At 46.6% G+C, this 20,185-nt stretch overlaps 1 protein-coding gene across 1 annotated transcript; it reads left to right on the top strand.

The window, feature by feature from the left end:
• The first annotated feature begins 397 nt into the window (after positions 1-397).
• On the top strand, positions 398-11,650 carry LOC144729063 (zinc finger protein 148-like). Its single transcript, XM_078608929.1, has 8 exons — positions 398-483; positions 3,671-4,012; positions 4,296-4,425; positions 5,104-5,214; positions 5,693-5,822; positions 7,919-8,002; positions 8,819-8,937; positions 9,926-11,650. The coding sequence occupies exons 2-8, from the start codon at positions 3,822-3,824 to the stop codon at positions 11,513-11,515; spliced, it is 2,355 nt and encodes a 784-aa protein (XP_078465055.1). The 5' UTR covers positions 398-483; positions 3,671-3,821; the 3' UTR covers positions 11,516-11,650.
• The last annotated feature ends 8,535 nt before the right edge of the window (positions 11,651-20,185 follow it).

Here is a 20,185-nt window from a genome sequence, read left to right on the forward strand (position 1 = left end):
AATAACGAAGTGCGTTCATAACGGGACAAGCAAACAACAACAACACGCGGACGGGCGGGCGGGCAGCAGCAAGCAGCACCACCACCACGCGCCCGCATTTCCCACAGCGCATCAGCGGCGCCGCGCGCTCCCATTGGCCCACGCCGGGGGGAGGGGAGGGGGCGCCGGGGGAGGGGGCCCGGAGGCGCCGCTGCCGCTGCGGCAGGCGGAGTCCGCGCGACGCCTGCGGGGCGGGGGGGGAGGAGGCTCCTCCCCCCTGATTGGCGGGCGCCCTCCCCGGACTTGACCAATCGGCGGCCGCCGGCGCTTTCGCGTCCGCTGTGGGGAAGTTGTTGAAGCGGCGCGCGCGGCCGCTCCGCCATTGCCACCACCGCCCCCCCCTCCAATCCCCCCCCCCCTCCAACCCCCCCACCACCAACCACCACCTCCTCCTCCTCCTGCTGCGATCGTCGCTCTCCATGTCGCGGGAAAGATAAAAAAAAGGTAACAAAAAAAAGACGACTCGGCCGCGTGGTATCTTCTCTCGCTTCTCGTCAACCTTCAACCTCCCAGAATAGCGGCAGACGCGCGCCGATTTAGTTGGGGGTCGATTGGCCGAATCCCATCGTAGTTGTAGGGGGGAGGAGGGAGGGAGTGGTGGGGGGGGGCTTTGAGGGCTTCGTCCTGGCCCGGGGCTCGTGGCCTCTCGTCCGGCAGGGGGAACTAGCCGAGGCCGTGGTCTGACTAGGCCGCGTCAAGGTTCCTCGAACGATGTTCGCCCCGCGGCAGATTTGAGGCCCTGCGGCGTGTGCGTGCCGCTTGCGAGCTCGGTACGGCCTCGCTAAGCGCTGGGGGAGATGGGCAGACTGCCTCGGGTGGAGGTGGAGCGTGTGGAAGGAGCCTTGGACGTGGGAGATGAGGCACAATAGAGCGCTGTTGAAGCGTGCGCCTTCCCTTAATTAGCAGCAGACGGTACCACCGCTGCACACAATGCGTGGCCGTGGTAAAACAGTACACTGCAATACCACGGTGTTGTACCGCAATAGAATAACGCAGCATTAGTCTAGCATGCTCCAGTTGGAAAACAGCACCACGGCACAATAACATCGCAATGGGATGATGCCACAGTGCAAGACGACATCACAAAGCAAGAACTATCAATCGAAAATATCACGTTACTAAACCCGAACATATTAACGCCGTATTACCACGCTGCAATACCGCAGTACAATACAAAAAACACCCCAGTATATAAAAAAAACACAGTACGGCATAAATTTTGTTTAACCTAAATTGTTGTTGAACACGAAGGGACATTGCAAATGATTCCTGTTAAGTGAGAGCGGATTAATCGCAATGGCGTGGGCAAGCCACCATCCAGCAGTGGATGAACAATGGCTAATTGCGGTACATCGTGGTGATGATGCATGCAAAGTCCTGGATGAATCGTTAGAGGTTGTTGGCCACGAAGGGTCCTGCTTCTTGGGGTATTTGTTCGAGTGGGAGCAGGAGAAATGTGTGGGATTGTAGTAATGATGGTCTCCGTATTGTTTACCGTGCAAAAATCCAGGGCCTGAGCAAGCGTAAGGATTTCAACGTCTAAATATAGGAAAACACGGTCTACGATATTGTGTGTACAATCGATATGAAAGTCGAGGAAATGTGTTGATTGAACAATTAATATTCAGCTGATTGTTGCAGATAGAAATGTGTAAACCTTATTATACGTACCTATTTAAAAAAACACTAAAAACTTATCAGTGATATTTACACTTTGCGTTAAAACTCGCCGAACGTTCAAGCCGTCGACTGAGACAACCTCGTTTACTTACTATCAACTACACTACTTACTATCAACCACGCTATTTGTCTGCGCGTACTGTACATCAACACGCGTGGTGCGTTTTGTGCTCGCGTTTGTTTACCACCTCCCCTCCCGCACAACGCTGGCAGCGGTGTTTCTCGTCCTTTCTCCACTCTAAATAAAGATTTATCCGATTGATTCGCGCACTGCCACGATACGCTTCGTCCCAAAGTTGCCTTTCCCCAAGTTCTCGTCCCTGAACCTGGCTTTGGTCTCCCACGAGTCCGTCCCAGTCTCGAGCACGTTGAGCGATGTCGCTTAATTGGAGATGCGGTAACAATGGCGACCTGCGTGGATCGATGCTCGCGATAGAAGTCCTTTGTATGTAGTATTTACAATTACATTAATTGTGTTTTTTAATTAAAACGTTACCATTGTTTTAGTAATATTCTTGCAAGGACACCGCTAAAGTTATTCATTTGTGCTGTATGATGGTAGATGTGCAACTTTAGCGTGTGTGTGATGTAGCTACTATTTGTGTGGTTGCGTTCGTTATAAGTAAATAGGATGTTTAAAACGCAGACTCGCGCAGTCATGTACACTTTCTGCAACATCCATTGGGCAGTAGATGCAACATGGTTATATGTATCCGTTGATTTCGTTTAAAGTGGGTAACATTGATTTCCAAAATGGTATTGATCTCTTTACGTGTCGTAGCTGATTATTTTTTATTTAGGTAGATTTTTTATAAACTTAATCGTACGGAATCCACCACGTCACTTGAACCTAGTCACTGCATATTAAATTAACTTATTTGTGAAAATATAAAGAACGCATATATGTGTATCCAATTAATAAATACGAAAGGTTTTTAGAACAATGCATAATGTTTATGCACTCTATACATTTTCCAAACCATTTACAATCAAATAGTACTTATGCAAACAAATACGTGGCTTGGAAACCTTTTCCCGTTCCGATGATCTACACGGAACCGGAAGAAAACCAGAGGTAAACTAAAATCAATAACTTTTTTCGGTAGCGAGGCTTCCACAAGGCCAATGCGGGAGGAAGTGTGGCACAGATTGGCGCCAGCTCCCATAGAGAGTACGGTCGTGTCGCTACAGTTCTCTGCGTTGAGGACAATGTCTTTAAAAACAACGGCGCTATGCCTCTAAATAAAATTAACTCAACCTCTTGCACATTCCGAGATTCAGCAATGATGAACGGACCCACCCTGCAACTTGCAGACGTCTCTGAACGGAAAAGGGTTAAGTACGTACATCGCTATACAGGTAGTCTTCTACTTACAATGGAGATGCGTTACGACGACCCCATCATAAGTCGGAAATATCGTAAGTCGAAGATGGCCTAGCCTACCCAGGAGTCTTAAAGAATGGTGATAATTTAGCAAAACAGAGCAATTTACAATACCGTACTGTATAAACTATATACTGTATGTATTTATTAATTACAATACTGTATTGCACAGTAATATGTAAAGAAAAAAAAACCAAGGTCAATTCTTAGCCTACCTATATGAACTGCAATTTAATAGAAAGTTTTTTCAGGAAACAATCCTATCTGCTATAAAAAAAAACTTTTAACATGCATTGAACGTATCGTATCTTGGTAACCTTAAAATGAAATCGCTAAAGCTACGTATCATGAACGTACCGTATCATATAGTACTGTACTCACCAAGATTCTGTCCGTCTGCATACTTGAACGATGTTAGGTTGTTGATGGCAATTTTGTCGTATCGCCATCGTAAGATCGAAATATCCTAAGTCAGACCATCGTCACTCGGAATACCTGTACCCTCCACACTTACCTCCCCAGCCATGGCAGACGACAAACGTGACTAACGAACTTGTGCTGTTGCAGGCGACACCGATGATGGCTGCCCTCACCACCGCCGTTGCAACCACCGCTGCCAGTCCTACGCAAAGCTGAATGAACCTGCGCCCTCCGCTACCTACCTACTACATACCTACCTCCTTTCTTCCCGCGTTACGAGACCGGGCCGCCAGCAAGCATGATGATGAGCAGTCCAGGCCAAGATCGCTACGTGCACGTGCTGTACAAGGCGGGCGATGGCAGTGGTGGTGCGGCTGCGGCGGCACACATGCACATGCACGGTCTGGGCGGTGCGGATGCCTGTGCGGGACCTGGGATGCAGGTTCCGGGTGGGGAGCGCATGCACATGTCGCTCACCCCTCGTCACAGGTGAGTACTGCACCGTCTGGAGTGGAATACGACTGAATATAAATGGATCACCCTGTATGTGCTTGATCTGTTTTGAATATCAGAAGCTTAGTGGTATTAGGAGAGTCAAAGATTACCGGATGACCACATTTCTCTGAATGGTCAGATCTATAAGTAAGTACTTTGATGAGATTGTGACTGGTAATAGGAGGAGTTGTAGGCTTGTGTGCTGCAAGGTATACGTTTGAACCGTGATGTAGGGTTTTCACCACCCACAATGCTTGCGATTTTCTTTGACTTGCAGGTTCGGCCGGATTGGCGGTGGTGGACCCTTTGCATTTGATGGCACCGAGGAGGATGACCACAATCCGACAGAGGACCTAACAGAGGGATGCCTCATTCTGCAGCATGAGCTCATGGTTCCAGATGACATGGTGCGAAGTGGGGCATGGGGACTACAGGGTCTTCTGGTAGCCTTATTAATGGTGGTGGTGGATCATGTAGAGGTGGATACATCGTTCGTATGACACGTCCACCTGCAGAGCAACAAGATGTTGCCTGTCGGAGAGGACACAGGAAGTAGGTTTCAGCATAACATGGTGATTAATGCAAGGGTTGGTGGATCATGCATATTGGTGAAATTCCCAACCCACTATTCTACAAGTTAGGCAGAAGATGGCAAAACAGTATTTCGGTTGCTGAACCCATTTGTGTTCACCTTGGAGTGTTTTTACCTTTTTTGGGTTTTTTTTTATTGGGTACTGCAGCTTTTTTATCGTTTATTCCAATTCACATTACGAGAATTGGTGTAATATCTCATACAGTACTCAATTGGAGAATGGTTTAAAGACTCAATGAGGCTTGCTTAGATAATGGTTATCATGACCCCATATAGTTTCCAACTTGTGTGGATTTAGATTATTTTCCTGTATATATTTTCTCAGCACTCTACTTTTATCTCACACAGAAGTACTCAAAGCAGAAATTAGCAGAAGGTTAGAAAAATATATATTTTTCTGATATGTGAGACATTCTTGAGTAGTTTACATGTGATGAGTGCAACGATTATGGATTTAAAACTGAAGTTTTCTTATAATCCCATTTGTGTCTAGGCACAGCACTCCATAGGTGACTTGAACATGTACAGCGACACAAGGGTGAAGGAGGAGAGGAAAAGGCAGGTTCCCAAGAAGAAGGCCAAACGGAAGCCACGAGCGTTGAAGGTGCTTGTTTTAAATTACATATTTACTGTTTCATACATTTATTAGAGCGGGGTGGTTAGCGGAGTGGATAGCACACCGTTACGAACCCGACGACCTGAGTTTGATTGCCAGGCATGACCAACCTTGGTGAATGAGTGATCTCTAAACAAGTCCTGGGCCCCATTTCCCACACCATCCTGCGATAACCAGTGTGATTGATGTATGGTCAAAAATACAGTCACGACTGGCGTGGCGCATGAAAGATCCATCCGATACTGGATTGAAAAGGGTTGTAAGAACTACTTTGTACAAATTTAACATTTCCGAATGATTCAGTTCATTGACTTGCTGAGGCTTACCTGGATAATATTATAGTTATGGATTTTGACCGTGAATCACAGGAACAAATTTTTGAAGATCTCACCACTCTCATCATTATTGGTCCATGTGTTTTTTTTGCGCTCACGGTAATTGATGGTCAACAACTCTTTGTTTTCAGGGTTTGGCCGGAGAAGGAGGGGAGGATGAGATTGGAGTCCCAAAGGGCACGAAGAAGTTTGTGTGTGAGCGCTGTTGTGCCGCCTTTCGCACCAACTACCACCTGCAGCGTCATGTTCTCATTCACACGGGTAAGCCATCGGACTCAAAGAAAACTTTCAGGCTGACCTGGACACCCTATCTCGGGGTTTGGGAGCTTGCAAACGTGCAGTCTTGATGAAACCAGGTCTGTAGCTTTATTTCATACAGCTTGGGGACACATTCTGTCCTTCAACTTTGAAACTGGCCAAAAACAATATTTATAAAAGCATCGCTGCAAGCAACTTAGCTACATTAATCGAATACTAGAGGGGAATATCCTTTTTACTTGGCAACAACATTGTTTCAGTGTTGGTGTGCTCAATCAGTCACCACTGTCACTGCAAGAGCCTCTGGCAGTGGGGAAAGTAACTGAGGTGTGTTCATGTGTGGCCTGCATTAAGCATTTGAATTTATTCTTGGGCCCTCTGCAAAGAAAACTTTTTACAAGAATACCCTTATATCACGCTGGTCGTTTTTGGATGCACACTCGCTGTGAGTGGTAATTTGGGCGCTCTGTTTTCCTATGCAAAACAAAACACTCCTTAAATGGAATTGATCATATATATTTTTTTAAACATCCTGGAAAAAATCTTAACGCTCAAGATTTTTTGGATAAATAAAATACATGATTATAAATGTAACAAGTTTGCGGTGTGGTATCAAATATGCCGCCCCTAGGAGTGAAGTATTTTTTTATGCTCGTGTGTAAACAATGCCAAATTTGGACATGACCCAAGTGACTCGGTGCTGCAGACAATGCGGCTGTACTCTGCTAAGTGCTTCACTCGGGTCTTGATTGGTGCTGCTTTTAGGTACGAGTGGTACATAATACATTTTGCTGTCGTAATAATTATCCTCATTTCTAATTGCGTTTACATTTGGCTTTGTTTTTATTGTCACATGATGTACATTATGTAGGCAAAGATTAATGCCTCCCCAGAGAGCGACGTGATGAATTACTGTGCAACCTTGATCTAACATTCAGGGCACTGGAAAAAAAAAACATTTGAGTCCAGGAATGCCATTTCCTGCCATAAAATCCATGCTGTCATTTTGTCTGGCTCTGCTTCTTTTTCTCACTCTCATTGCCTCTCCCATAATTCTCTCTTCAAAGCTTCTCTCCTCACTCTATACCTCTATTGCAGTGTCAGCTTGTCACTCCATATGTACTCTTTGGTTCTTTTGGTAAAGTCACGTAGGTATAAACGTTTCGGGCGCAACACAAGCATCCTTCATCAGGTGGGACCACCACAGAAAGAAACAATTCAGCAATTGTTTGTTGCTGTACTTTTTGGTTTTTTAAATTGCTGTGGTTGTCCCACCTGATGATGGACGTTTGTGTTGCGCCCGAAACGTTGTAATTTATTTTATTTTCTACCTACGTTACTTTACCGAAAGAACCAAAGAGTATGGATGCCTGCAGTCACGAAAACTTCAAATTCCAAATCACTCCATATGTCTTTGTGCCATGTCTCTCTCTGCTTCTCTTCATACATTTCCGTGCCATATCTTTCTCTTATCCATTTCACTCTGTCTCTGTGTGTCTGCTTTCTCTTCTTGCATACATTTCGTATATCTTCTCTTTCCAATACTCCACGCATTTCCTGTGCTGTGCCCATCTTCGCCTTCACTCCCTACGTCCCTACAGTGTGCCTCCAGTTTTCTCTTCATGTGGCCCAGTGCTCACAAATGACGCCGCTACTCTTGACGCATCGTTAGCGAGTGTCGGGCCATGTGGGAGGGAGTTGGAGGCGATGAATTGTCACCTTCCAGTGAATTGTCACGATTCAGAGTTGGGATTTGTTTGAAGAATCGGTCCTTGTTTGTCCTCTTTTTACAATCATGTTTATAGTTTAAAAAATTCTGTACCTTGTGTACAGTTTAGTTCGTACCATTCGCCTACATGTAACAGCATATCAGTTGCATGTACATTTAATGAATGACAAACGCACATTTCAATGTGGTGTTGTAACAATTAATTTAAATAAATTATTTCTTGCCAAACGTGCGTATAGAACGTATCTTTGTTCATGGAATGTTTACCGCATCTCTCGGCGTTCTTTTTAAACTCCTCGCGGACAACTCGCTCGACTTTCATTCACTTTTATTTGTTAAACACCATCCGTCTCCTGTTGCACGTGTCCAGGTGAAAAAGCGTACCAGTGCAGCCAGTGCACCATGCGCTTCATTCAAAAGTACCTTCTGCAGAGACACGAGAAGATTCACAGTGGTAAGCCCTGCAACCCGTACCCCCATTGTTACTCCGAGCATTTGCCTTTAGCCCGTGCCCTTTGTGTTGCTGCATCAAAAAACATCCTGGCCTCCGAGCCGCTTCGGCCAGCTCTGCAAACCCAGAGAGGAGCCGCACCTACAACTCGGTGTTATAGTAGCGGTGTCGTAAATACGGAGGTAGTGGAATGAGTTTACGACCCTATTGCTCTTTGAAGCCAAACAACCAGGGGGTGGTGGCAGACTTGAGCAGGAAGAAGGGAGATTGCATGTGGGTACAACATTTTTTTGCAGTGCATGCCTGCGTCGCCGTAGCTTTAAATGTTAGGCATTGGGCAGCACCATCCCATGAGCATCAATAAAGGTCACTGAAGGTCTGTACATTCGATAACCCTGCCTCAGTATATTTAGTGAGGTTATAGTTAAGTTTTAATACATTTTAAACTGATTGGAGCATTTATGCAGTGATTGGCGCATTGCACTGTGAACCCAACGAGCTGAGTTTGATTACCGCTCACGGCTAACATCAGTCACAAATGATATCTGAATTGGTCCTGGCCCCGTGCCTTCCAACCCACGCCGACCAGCAGGGTGAAGTATGGTCAAACAACCTCCATTGACCAACTCTTGTGTGGCAACGCCTTCATCTTGCGGGATTGATCAAAGGGCTGTTTGTTTATTTATTATCTAACTTAAACCCTAGAGTCGAGTGCACCAAAACAAAGCAACGGCTAAACTGAAGCGGAAATTCAATGCAAGTGAATGTAGCACGAAGGAGATGGGTCCCTAAATTTTGGCCCCCGTCCGTCGCGTGCAGGAGAGAAGCCGTTCACGTGCGAGCAGTGCGGGATGCGCTTCATCCAGAAGTACCACCTGGAGAGGCACAAGCGGACACACAGCGGAGAGAAGCCCTACGAGTGCGACTACTGCCACCAGGTACGCAAAAAACACTCGTGGGGTGGTATGGCGCAGAGGAGATGGGTTGGTAGTGGGTAGGTACGTTGCTTACCTGTTCGTACGGGATATTTAAATGTTTATCTGTTTGCATTTTCTCCAGTTTCCTTTCGTACGTGAGAATACAAAGGAATTGGCCAGGGTGAAGCGGTGACATTGCAATAAAAACCTGGTTACCTATTATGCCTATTTACCCGGGAGAACCCCACTGAGTTTCGTGACTTTTTCAGGAGAATCCTACCAATATTTCGCAATAGTTAGAGATGATTGCATATTCCAATTGAGTCAATTTGCAGGTCATTTTCAAATTTGGACCATGACACCGGCACACAGTGGCTTACCATTGTGAGTGACGTTGCAGAATCTTTACAGGCCACCGAGAAGCAGACGACTTATATTTTCATTGTTAATACAACCGCAGTGTTAATTAGGACGGCACGCTGGATTCGAATCGTTAACCTCCGCAACAAGAGGGGAATCCGCTGCCGCTAGTCTCCGTTGCCGTGTCACTGGCCTGAGTTGGCTTTCGAGCCATCGTTAGAATCCGTGGCGAGTGATGTCTGAACCAGTCTTCACCTGTCCGCCCTGGCACCAGTCTTCAATGACCAGCATAGCAAAATGTTGAAATTACAACCCCCAACAGAAAGATGTGGGGAGGCCTTCATTCAGCAATTGATTAACAAATAGGGTTCAATTATAATTCAGGAATAGGCCAAATGAATCGATGCAGAATGCTGAGAATGGGTGATATGTTGCAGATAATTAAGGGGACTATCTGAATTGGTGAGGGACCAAAGATCTTCAAAATTTCAGATCAGGACTCACATTGGCTGGTATTTAATTGTGTTATCACGCTGCACTGTCTCACACCAGATTAAAAAAAAATCAAGTTAACTACATTATGATTACATGGGTATCAGATGGAGACGATCATGATGGCTGTCGTTTTTCTGTCACCGCTCTTGCGCAGTATTACTCTCGCACGGACCAGCTCGCCAAGCACAAGCGTATGTGCCACGAGGGGCCACTCGCTGGCAAGCATGACATGAATGCGGGAGACTTCACTGCCGGCATCAACGGCGGCATGGACGCATTGCAGGGGACCACCCAGGGCCCCCGGCGCTGGAAGAAGAGGGCGTCGGGCACCGTCGCGGCAGATGGTTCCGCCGGGCCACCGGCTTCGGGCCGTGGCAGCAAGAAGAAGAAGAACACCGCGGGTCTTCCCGGCGGTAGGTACACGGGCGAGAAGCGGCTCGTGAACGTGGAGTGCATCATCGAGATGGGCGGACAGCTGGAGGATGGCTCGCTGAACCTCGTCGACATTAGCGAGGATGCGCTGACGCCAAAGCTGGTGCCGAAGAAGGCGAATCGCGGGCGCCGGCGCCGGGCCTCTCCTGAGCTCAGCCGCACCGTGCCCATTGACGCGCTCGCGGTGATGCACCACGAGCAGCACAAGGGCGCGCTGCACGACGAGGATAAGCTGCTCGGAGACCCCGGTGCCATTGTCGCCACCGATGCCGATGGTGACAAGTCGTCGTCCGAGCCGGCGAACAAGCTGCAAGCACATGCTCAGCAACAGCAGCAGCACGAGACGAGCGGAAACACCTATGGCGACGCGATGCAGTTCCTCAAGAAGCGGCGTTACCTGCAGGCGGCGAGCAACGGAAACTGCGGTGGCGGCGCGAGCGGCGTGAACGTCGGCGGCGTGAGCGTCCTTAGCATCAGCACTTCCCCGCGCGTCGCCCCCGAGCCCATCATGGTGGTGTCCAACCAGTCCATGATGGACGACGGCCACTTGCAGGTGGCCTCGATGGAGGTACCCAGCCTGATCTTGGACATCAAGGCAGACCCGGACAAGGTCGGCTCGGGTATTCCAGATGAGGTGCTGCAGACAATCCTCGACCACTACTCGGCCAAGGATGACTTCGGCATGGGCGACGGTCTCCACGAATCGGCGCACCGCGACGCGGCCGACGTCACGTCGCAGTCGGCGTCACCGGACAAGGCCGCGATGCTGCAGGAGTATTACAAGTACCTGCAGCAGGCTCTGGACCGCAGCAGTAAGAGCGACCATCAGGCGGCAACGACGGCCACCGCGTTGAGTTCCGGCGTCGGGGTTGGGGTCGGCGTGGGCATCCCGTTTGGGCAGCTCGTGTCGACGGGGCGGCACGCACACGGGGACGTGAGTGCCACCCCGGTGTACTTCAGTGCGCCGCATGAGCCCTTCATGTCGCACCACGTCCATCATCACCACCACCACCACAACTTTGGCTCCTCGCTATCGGGCGAACCGTCCTACCACACGGTGCCCGCCGCCAAGCTGCAGCCGTACGGCATGGGCGTAGGGCAGGGGTTCACGTTCGCCGAGTCGGCGCGCGACCTCACCACCCTCGCGCACGAGTTCCTTGAGCCGAGTGGCGATAAGAAGGGAGACGAGACCTCTGGGTACGGGCTGGAAGACCTGGAGCACGTGCTGCCATCGCCGTTCTCAGCAGTGCAGTCGAGCAAACAGACGTTTGGTCGCAAAACCAAACCTGCGAGCCCCACCATCCCGTTCTAGCGCAAGCCGCTTCAACCTGCTGGTCCCTTGCGACCTGGCCACATGGCACGAGACATGCCCAATCTGGTCGTGCGTTCAGAATTTGAAGTCGACACTTTGATGCCTTAACACTCAAAGCAGTTTTTATTACTTTAGCCGGTCTATTTTGCTGGTTCACACTACACCTGTGGGTTTACCGTATGCCACTGATGGGGAGCTCACAGATGTGCATTTTCTTGCCTTATTAACTGGGGGGGGTGGGGGGGGATTACGTTTCTCCTGTTTGGAGTATAAGCAGCCTGTATTGCATCGGCAAGAGCGTCTTAGTTTTTGTACCCGATGGCTTTTGTAACTCATTTGAAGACACTGTAAATCGACATGAATGATATTTGAAGCATTCGGAACTGCAAAAATCGCCGTGCTGCAACGTATTGGAGAAGACTCAAGATAGCAATATGGACATGTTTGTTTGTTATCATCACTTTATCATGTTTTAATACAACTGTGGTCTCCGGTTGCCACCTGTTCCCAGTGTTAGGCCCAAGATTTTTTTTATTTCCTGTGCGCGCTAATGTCCTGGGTTTGTGTCTGCTGCAGCAGACTATTTTACATGCTGCTCATGTATAAATCAACGCAGTGGTCCAGATCACGCAGCCACCTGCTATTTCCTGATCAATGTGTCATCAAATTATAAACTAATCAGCCTGCTGTAAAGTGCATTTCATAGGCCCAGTGGCAACCCTGAGGGTAGCCGATTTTATACCAGTTATATAGCCTATATCCCAAATGTGAAAGCTTATACACAATAGGTGAAATTAATAGTAACCTCCCCTTGTATTATCACCTCTGTCTTTAGCAAAAATAGTTGCTTAATTCAGTCTCAGCTTGCTACATAAACGATAATTGGATTAATGCTTACTTATGAGGTACATGTTTATATGGTCTGGCAGCATGCGCAGGGAGAAACAGAAAGTGGTCACGTGTTAGGGGCTTTAAGTGGCACAAAGGTGACAGCTTTAGAGTGACGAGTAGACTGGTCGAACATGATTAAACAAGGGTTGCTCACTTGCACAAATCCATCATTGTGGCGTGGGAAGTTGTCAACCTTTCCATATTGGTAGCTATCGGCCACTACCGATGGGGGGGAAACAATTTTTTGTACAATATAAAAAATATCATGCATCTTCGTACATTTAAACCATCGTGGCACCCGACAGGAAATTTTACATGGTTTGTTTGAATTTCATTAAGTATTCCCGTTGAGTTATATAAATAATCTACTTCAATATTCGTGTTTTATGCGCATATACTTTTGTTAATAATTTTACTACATAGCAGTGGAGCAGAGGATGAGTCGATGACACGGGGTGAAAATGGCGATGGGCGCCTTCTTGCCCTCTCTTTCCAAGCCCTCTGGGCAGCGCAACCCATCACGCGCGAGTCGCTGGAACCGATCTCGAAGCCTGGCAGTTGCTGCGTGTGGGAGGCACCAGCGGCACCGACGACCGAATACTGGACGCGTAGACCGACCTGCGTCTTGCCGCACGACCGTTGCCCAAGACCTAAATCTTGGGCCCTGTCGGGTTCAGGAGCGCTGGGATTCTGCACAGCTTTCCAGACGATCATTCTGAATATTCAGGGAACATGACGACGCCACAGGGGAGACGGGGTTGGTGAAAGAATGTTTGTTTTCTTTCCCCCCCTCTCCCTGCGGAGAGAAACCGTTTCGGAGTCGCCTCATCTGTCTGCTGTTCCCTCCCCCCAGTTACACAGTGCCTCTCTCGTCCTTTTGCAACTCGTATGCATAGCATTGGCTGGCAAAACTGGCCCATTCAGTGTTCCACAAATGAAGTTCTTAGCCGTCTGGAGTAATTCAAAAGTCAGAGTACTGTGATTATAAAACTGTCCTGGTTGGGGAACTTCCACAAGACAAACTTGCAGTGCCTTTGCGTTTCTGTTTGAGAAACTCGGCTGAATGTTTAACGCTATACGTAATCTTTTTTTTTATTTCTGTACTATTTTGCCCATTAATATTTTATAGTAATCTGCAACAGCTTCTGCAGAAATGTATCTGCGTGCGGAGACATTTTCAGAGTCTGTGAAAACGTCCCACAGAAGCTGTATTTGAGGAGCGGGTGTGAGATGAGCGCGACGTGCGGCTTGCACATTCAAAAGCCAAGCTGTGTTTGATGCGGCCATCTACCACAAGCCGCAGATGAATTGAAATGCTGTCCAGTGAGTGAAGCAAGCCACAAATTCATCGGTGTGGAGCCTTAAGTCGGGTCGCTGGCGTCCGTTTTCCCGTCGACATTGAACTAAACCGGCAGTTGCAAGGGACAAAGTGTGTAACGTGAAGTATTTTTCAGCGTGTGTACGGTCAGCAGCATTCAGGTTCCGGGGCGAATGTTTTTCTTAAACAAGGTAGTCGCAGACAGGATGTCGGATCAGCTGTGTAGTCATGTGCTCAATGTCTATGCAGTTCATTCAGTTGACCGTTGGCTGGTAGACTGTTAAATTGCAGTGTTTGAATAATGTTGTTCCTATGCAAGCTTATTATTTTGTTCTTATCTCATGGTACCTGATGACACATGTAATGTATTACATTGTTAAATGTGGAGTCACTACACGCAGTTACACTATTGCTAGTGGGTCCGCGCTGTGTTTCGGTGAAGATAACTCGCGTGAGGAGAAGCAGATAAGTTATGGGCAGGTTTACTCAACGACGACAGCCGGTGTTCGTCTTCACGGAGAGCTCGTGTGTGCGTTTTCGTTTTTATTTTAGTTTTTATATACAAAGTGGGGATGGGTAGCAATGGCTCGCGCACCTCCCTTCCAGTTCTCCTCCACAGCTCTGCTTGGCGCGTCTAAACAATTACCAGACGGCGGGTGCAATGCACATTTATCGAATTTGCCGAATCAGTTGACAAGTTGAGATCATGTTTCTGTTTATTTGTGGCAGGGAAACAAAAAAATCACTGAAGCAGCAGGATAACAGCCTCTGTCGTTTTTACTAATAATGTGTGGAAATCGTTTTTTCCCTCGCCATTCAAAATATGAATGAGTCCTGAATTTTGCAGGTAAATGGATGTAATTGGCAGATGCGCAAAGTTGAAAGGGTGCGAGTATCATCGGCAAGGGAGGAAGCAGCCACGGCTCCAAGCTATTTCATTTAACTGCGGCTGTTAAGGCTCAACCCCGGGTGTAAAAATAGCCCATGAGCAATGCGGTTATGTGGCATTCGCGTCTTGTGCGTAAAATGCTCCGCCTCTGAAACATCACCGTGGAAGGGGGGGGGGTGGCCGATTTGGGTGGAGCGTCTGGTTTTATAAGTGACGAAGCCACGGTTTAAGTTGAAGCAAAGAAAAACAATCGACGTTTTGTGATTTTTTTTTCAAGTTACTCGGTAAATTTTTCCTCATTCAGCCAGTGTTTCATGTTCGTTGCTGCTAATTAATTTAATAAGCTCGCTGAGCGATTTGTTTTGTTTTGTTAGCGTGAGAAATCGGGTCTTCCATTTAGAGTTAAAAAAAAATCGTGCCGCATTCTGTAGATTTGATCATGTCCATTTTGTCACATTTCCCACTGCGTGGTGTCATTTTGCAAGCATGAACAAAAGCAAATGTAATCGAAAAAATTGCGGGTGCGTTTTGTTATGCGCGTTCTTCATAGACTCATCACCATATCCACATTCCACCATTTTTGCACAGTCATTTTTACTTTTTTTGGTGAGGGGATGGGAGGGGGGACTTGTGTAAATGTATACCTTGTTGATGCTGATAAGAATGATCATTGAGGTAAGAAAAATAATCTCGGAAGAGTGGAGCCCAATGAACAGAACTGTGGATTCCAAGTCTTCCTCCGTGACCTTCCGTATGCCCATCAAATACTGTACATAGCAACACTGAACTCTATATGAAGCTATTTTATATGTTTGCAATTTGTATACAATGTTTTGAAGTAGATTTGTTTGACCTAATTCAGTCGGAACCTAAGTATTGTGAAATTAATCGTGTTATTTACTTTATTTTTACGTTTTATCTTCTCGTTAGTTTACCGTAGCGTTGTGTTTGTAAGTCATGCATTGCAGTACAAAATACGTCTCTTGCTTTAAGGCTCATTGTTCAGCAGACCAAAGTTATACGGAGATGTGAATAGACGTGGATGCATTACTGAAACGGTATGTGTACATTTAGTGAATTAAAATCGAAAACTTCAAGTGTTTTTGTGTTCATTTGTACGCATATGAATTGTATATGTGAACCTTTTTTTGTTGACACACTCAAACCATGTTCATAATTATTTCAGTTAATACTGCAGCAGCAATGTTCATAAGCAATCCAATGAAATTGAATGCACGAATTGGGTACATTTTGCTCGCTGCGGTCTACATAGAATAATGTAGGTAATCGAGAAGTAAGCATGTGCAGGGAGACAGGGATTTCAGTAATACTGCTGTGGTTGTCCCACCTGATGATGGACGCTTGTGTTGCGCCCGAAACGTCGTTATTTAATTTTTATTTTTTCACCGACGTGACTTTACCGAAAGAACCAAAGAGTATGGATCCTTGCAGTCACGAAAACTTCAAATCTAGAACCTACTTATACGCTTCCGCTTATTACATTTTTAGTTCATTTAGTCAATGGATTATTAAAATGTTATGTATAATGTAATTACTTATATACCGAGTGCTGCTACTGTGTCTGTACAGAGATTTGAGATTTTACTTAATGAAAAGCCGCGACACAAGGGTGGTAATTATTATTTACACCGCAGAGGGTGGCTTGAAAGCACAAGTATTTTTAAGTTTATTTTGTTTAACAGGGTGAGAACTTGAGACGAGTCTCTCGTTTGCAAGCGTGACGTGGCTTACAAAAATGCCAAAAAGTACAATTTTTCTTTTTTAAAGTACAACCGTGGAGCGAATAGAAATCCGCGCGAAAGCAACCACGTGGCAAAAGCAATCGAGACTGAACACAGTAAGTCTAAAATAAATGTCCACTCACAAAAGTTAACTGACGTATTACTTTAAGAAATGATTTCTAATAAAGTAAAATTAGGTTGCAGAAACCCCAAAATAGGTGTTGACATTAAATGGTGATACTGCATTGGCAGTGGTGCCCAAGCACAGAATAACAACACTCTAACACTCGCCTGAAAAATAAAAAATATAACATTTGGCGACTGCTGGGAATGGCCCATATTGAAAGCGCAGGCCAGATGGTGGATAGAGGTTGCAGTCAGCACTTTATATACCATTGGGTCTGATAAAAATTAATACTATATAGTTTTTCCTGATGGACAGTTATTCATAATCTACATTGTGATGAAAACAATTGATGGTGATTATTGCGCGAATTACTATAGTATGTTGCATGTCAAATGCAACTTTCAAGTAAAGATATTGTAGGTAATCTACAACTTGGCAGAAACCGTGATTTAGATTGAAGATTAACAAAGGAGTGGATTGATTAAAGGATTTACATTGCAGTAAATTATAATAAAGACGAGCCGCTTACGTTTGGCATGGAGGAGAAGCACATCATCGCTACGTATCGCACGTTTGGGCCCTGCGACTGGAGTTGCATCGAGTCGCTGTGCACAGCGGTAGGGGGCAGTCTTTGGCCATCTGACCAAACCAACGCTGGGTCGCCTTCGATGGCAAAGACGAAAAATGAATTCCTCGGTCAGTACTTGGATGGATGGCCCACCAGTACACGCCAGATGTTGACCAGTAGATACTACAGCAATGGGTTCAGTCCACACATGGGTTCACTGGATTGGGTCTGTCTGGATCCTAGGATGGAATGGGCATTATAAATTCAGATGATTAAATTGTAATTTTTGCATAGAGTCTGTGCATTGACTCTATCTGAGCTTCGAGTGTCAACCCACTATCACAATGCCCCTTCACACAAAACCAAACACAGAAACACATTTTCCCAGACACTTCAATGACGAAGGACTCTCCAGAAAAAAATGCTTTTAGACTCCGTGATACATTCCTGAATCGTATATGAATTTTTTTTCATGTACATTCATATATTTTTTAAACCTCCCATCCACTGCTCGCTGGCTGGTGCGGCAGTGTGGAGGTGTCTACGCAGAGCCGCGTGGCTCGGGGCCGCGGGCTTCCGTGAGCCTCGCCCTTTCCGCTCCGTGAAAGTGGCCAAGATTTGTTTGGGGGAGGAAGGGATGGGGGCAGCACTGGGGTTGGGGATCACTCCACTACGCCACTCTCGCTCAGATGTCACCGACTCAACGCGGGTCAAGGCAGAGCTTAATGAAATAAAACATCCACCAGGCACAGACTTAGAACTGTCAGAAAAATAAATGCAATAAAATGTCAAAAGCTGTGTATTTTTCGTGTAAAGCGCCCTTTTGCATGTCAAGAAACATGAAAACCATAGTTTGGTCGAGAAGCAGGAAGCGAGCACGTGCCTGTCGGAATGTTGCATGAGGCCCTGGGTCAAGAAGCTAAGAGGTCACCATGACCAACGGGGTTGATGCCACTATGTCTTGATTAAAATTGATTGTTCATCTTTTATTCGGGTGTGGCGACGTGTGCGACTTGGTCGCGCAGTTGCTGCTCGAGTCAGCCTCCCTTTCCCCGATTCTCGCAGAGCACAACGGCAACCAACGACTTGGGAGTGGGCATGTAACACGATGGTGAATGTCACCAGTGCACGCCACTGTAGTGCTCCCCGATCGTGACTCGCTGATCAAGAGCCTTTTCCGCAGGGAAAATAGAGGCTCTGACCTGGATCATTTGGAACGGCGAAAACAATCACATGCCCCACTTGGCCCTCCGATACAATGGTGACAGCAAACGTTAGGTTGACCAGGCACTTATCACCAACATTTTAAATATAGAAAACATTTGAAACTTATAATTGCATTAAATTATCATATACTGTACAGCAAAAGTCCCACTCATAAAACTGGTCAACACTGGCATCGGTTTTTGTCCATCACATCAGGTTTTTGAGATATCAAATATTGCATTTTCAATAAAAACTGCAGAAGAAAAATATTAAATAAATGTGGATATCTACATAAAACGATATTATAAACACACTATCCTAAAAATACAGCGCCATATTTTAACACTAAAGCAGTCACTAACTCGCAACAACTTGCAATCATAAGTGACAGAGTTAATTTCGGGTAAAATCAATTAAAATGGGGTATGCCGATAGCATAAAATGAGATGTGATAGAGCAAATCTGAGATCAGATTTGGAATCAGCACCCTGAAATTAGTCTAAAACAGCTGCAAAAGTCCAGGCCAGAAATGTTTTTTTTTTGTTGACCAGTGTAATTCGCCGTTTGCCTTTATGGTCTATACGGAGACCGGGTGGATCGTGAACGACTTAAGCAACGACTGGTGATAAAGTCACACACGCAGTTATACTCGAATAAAGTTGAAACATTTAAAATCGTGGTCTTGTGTACATTGTGTGACTGGTACCAACGAGGCCTCAGCAGTGGCTTTTAAGCAAAGCTGGGAAACCTTTTCATTATTCATGGCCGAACAGGACTTTAAAATACCTTTAACGGACAACCACACACTCGGTCACTTATGTCCCTGTAAGAGGCCCTTGCAGTGACAAGACTGACTGAGCTGCGCTAAAATTAGAAACGCATTGTTGCCAGATTGAACACATTAAATTAAGTTGGGGTTGCCACCTGCCTTGCCTATCTCAAGATCGTCCTATCTTTGAGGTAACTCAACTGGGAAATCTGTAATTCTTCCCGGAATATTAAAACCTCCCAGGTTGTGTTAGTGCACTACTCCAGACAATTCATGTGCGTGCTCTCTCTTCTTCTGGAAGTGTGATATATTCGTCTTATCAGAACCTATCCTGGGTTTTTGTTTACCTGAAAGGAAAACTCCAGTCATCCACGCTGCGGCTGTTGGCTAGCCATCGAACAAAGACGGTCACTATTCCGCGCTTTCAGATGCGCTTCTGCGGCCGTCTGGAACGCTCTTCACACCGATATTGGGAAGCCACTTGAGCTGTGCACGTTCAAATCTCGATAGACAAACCCACCTGATGAGCACGGTTGGCTACGTACGGTGCGCAAGAAGTTCAACGTACAGTACATACGGGCCATACGATCCCCCCACTGCTGCTTTACAGCGAGGTCAGGGGTCGTGTGGAGCAGGGTCGGGTCAACCGTGCGGGCAGCAGGGGGAGCGTGCAGGGAGAGAAAAAGGCGGTGCAGACTCAACTGGGGGCTGGCAAGAGGGGGGTTATGGGGGAGGGAGAACGGGAGGTGGAGGGGGGGTTTCACACGGGGTCATGTGCGTGACACGGGAAGCGTCCTGGCTGCTCTCCAGTCTCCGAGAACAGAGGCCCTCGTTCCATTTACCCCGAAGAATAGGCAGCGAGCCACGGCGAAATTAAACGGCAGAGTTAAATTTAGAGAGACAGCGAGAGCGATGTATCCTGGAGCCACAAGCCGATTACTGAATATACAGTGCGATGAGTTCGCCGTGCACATTGGCACTTGTGTGTGTACATTTTCACTCGAGCGATATGGCATTGGCAAAAGCGCTCCGGCCTGTTCTCATCCTCCTCTTGATTTCGCCCTTTTGATCTCGGTCCACCTTCAGGAGGTTGCCCGAGGTGTACTTGTTATGGAGTGTCGATAACGAAAATCAACATAGAGCAAAATGTCTGCAGAGGA

The sequence above is a fragment of the Lampetra planeri genome, chromosome 31, assembly GCF_965212315.1.
Source record: "Lampetra planeri chromosome 31, kcLamPlan1.2.h2, whole genome shotgun sequence".
NCBI classification, from domain to species: domain Eukaryota; kingdom Metazoa; phylum Chordata; class Hyperoartia; order Petromyzontiformes; family Petromyzontidae; genus Lampetra; species Lampetra planeri.

Excerpts from the sequence above, each read along its gene's own strand:
- LOC144729063 (XM_078608929.1), top strand. The coding sequence starts at position 3,822 with ATGATGATGAGCAGTCCAGGCCAAGATCGCTACGTGCACGTGCTGTAC. Across the intron at positions 5,215-5,692 it reads GGAAGCCACGAGCGTTGAAG|GGTTTGGCCGGAGAAGGAGG; the intron begins GTGCTTGTTTTA and ends CTTTGTTTTCAG. Across the intron at positions 8,003-8,818 it reads ACACGAGAAGATTCACAGTG|GAGAGAAGCCGTTCACGTGC; the intron begins GTAAGCCCTGCA and ends CGTCGCGTGCAG.